Consider the following 2,005-nt stretch of genomic DNA (forward strand, 5'->3'; position numbering starts at 1 on the left):
ATAGACCGTTCCCGGATGGACACCTGAAAGTATCGGTGGATGTTGTAGTAGATCATGATGTGATGCTACCGGTACCTGACATGGTCTCAGAGACGACATTGCTGCGAGATGCAATAGGATCATTTGTTGCATGGCCCTCAGAGCTCATTACCATTAGTGATGAGGTATATTGAAAACGATTATGAATCATTTAGTTTTCAAATGTCAATTCTAAACCGTTTATTAATTATTTTTTACATTTTAATTTTAGACTGCTCCTATAAAACCCACAGTTAAGGGTAAAGGGATTTTACAGGAGGAGGAGTCCGTTGCATCACTAAAAGAGGTACATTTAAAGTGTTAATAATTAATCTGAATCTAAATCTGCATGATTTTATATTTTACCTAACTTATATGATTTTTAGGCATCCGCTCGGGAGTCACAACAAGTGACGCAGCAAGTTCGTACCGTACCACCCACTGGTCCTCCGAAGCCAGCGGGAAAAAAAGGCGGTGCTTTTGTGCCTCGATACCGGTCGACGCTCGCAACAATGGTTGATATGTCCGATTTGAAGGATGGTGCTTTACGTGAAATCGTTATGGATGAAAGTGTCTTCGGTATTGAATTCAAGTCACTTATTACAATTGATGACTTGGAGGAGATTTTTAAGCATGATCAACTAGGCGTCACTAACATGCACTCATACATCCGGTAATATTCACTCATCCGATATATTATTTAATTAGTCCCACAATATAATTTATTTACACATTTCAATGAAAATAATCTAATGTTTATTATGTTTTTATTTAAGGTTGTTGTATGACAGAGTGTTGCGCGGGACTCCGTTGTCTAACAGATTCCGTTTCGTGTCTTCCGCCCACTGCAGCGGAATGGCAATTGCTTCGGAACGGGAATCAGTTAGACAGCGATTAGTCGATAGATTCATGTCCACCGGCAATACAGAATGTCTGCATCTTTGGGCGTATAATACCCGACCAGTAGGGTTAGTTTCTCATTCTTTGTTCATCTAATCTCTGTTTCTTTTGTGTATAGCAAAATTTTCATATAACCTATTGTTTTTATTTATAGAGCACACTGGTTGCTGCTTGCTATCAACCCTATAAGGGAAGTCGTGTATTATCTGAATTCGGTAAATGGTGAATGGACCAATTATCCGGCCATGAAGGACATCGTTGATTTGTAAGTGGGATCGTTCTAAATATATATTCGTGTATATTTATATATATATTTACTTATTTGTGGGATTGATCTAAACATATGCTTTTATATATTTGTTAATTAGATCAATACAAGTGTTCCGAAGTCAACGGGACGCACAGGTATCCCGAACTAAATCTAGCAACATTACTTGGATCCAAGTGCAGGTACATTATTTTTCACAATGTTGCTTATAATATATTTATGCTACTTGATAAAACAATGCACAACTATAGAATCTTATTTGTTTTTCTATGTAGTGTCCGCAACAGCGAAACAGTTACGATTGCGGATACTTTGTATTGAGGTTTATGAAAGAAATCCTTCAGGCAAATCAATTAGAGATTCCGCTCACGGTATGAATTTATAACTTAAGATAATTTCATATAATTTATTACATTTAACTAAATGTATCATTCATATTTTGTTTTTGTTTTGTAGTACCTTGACGAATTCCGTACCGCTGGATACCCGAAACTTAAGTTGGAAGAAATAAAAGAGGATTTGTGTCATTTTTATATTAAGCGCTTTTTCATGTAGGATTTGTGTCGAATTGAAGTACTATAATATTATTGATGTTGTAATGATGTATATATATAATTTTGGATATTATAATGGTATTATATTAGTATATATATATATTGTCTTACTGATGGCTGAAATAATATCGTCGAAAATAAATTACAGGTCGAAAATATTACAGGCTGAAAACATATTACAGGTCGAAAATATTACAGGTCGACTGGGAGGATTAAATTACAGGCTGCACATTAAAATACCTCATTTAGCTACTAAAGCGCTTTT

The 2,005-nt window shown here is 35.4% G+C and overlaps 1 protein-coding gene across 1 annotated transcript; it reads left to right on the top strand.

The window, feature by feature from the left end:
• Positions 1–271: 271 nt before the first annotated feature.
• LOC131636195 (uncharacterized) lies at positions 272–1,065 on the top strand. The gene is made up of 3 exons (XM_058906841.1): positions 272–325; positions 405–691; positions 795–1,065. The coding sequence occupies exons 2-3, from the start codon at positions 531–533 to the stop codon at positions 1,012–1,014; spliced, it is 381 nt and encodes a 126-aa protein (XP_058762824.1). The 5' UTR covers positions 272–325; positions 405–530; the 3' UTR covers positions 1,015–1,065.
• Positions 1,066–2,005: the final 940 nt, after the last annotated feature.

The sequence above is a fragment of the Vicia villosa genome, unplaced genomic scaffold (genome assembly GCF_029867415.1).
Source record: "Vicia villosa cultivar HV-30 ecotype Madison, WI unplaced genomic scaffold, Vvil1.0 ctg.001659F_1_1, whole genome shotgun sequence".
NCBI lineage: Eukaryota > Viridiplantae > Streptophyta > Magnoliopsida > Fabales > Fabaceae > Vicia > Vicia villosa.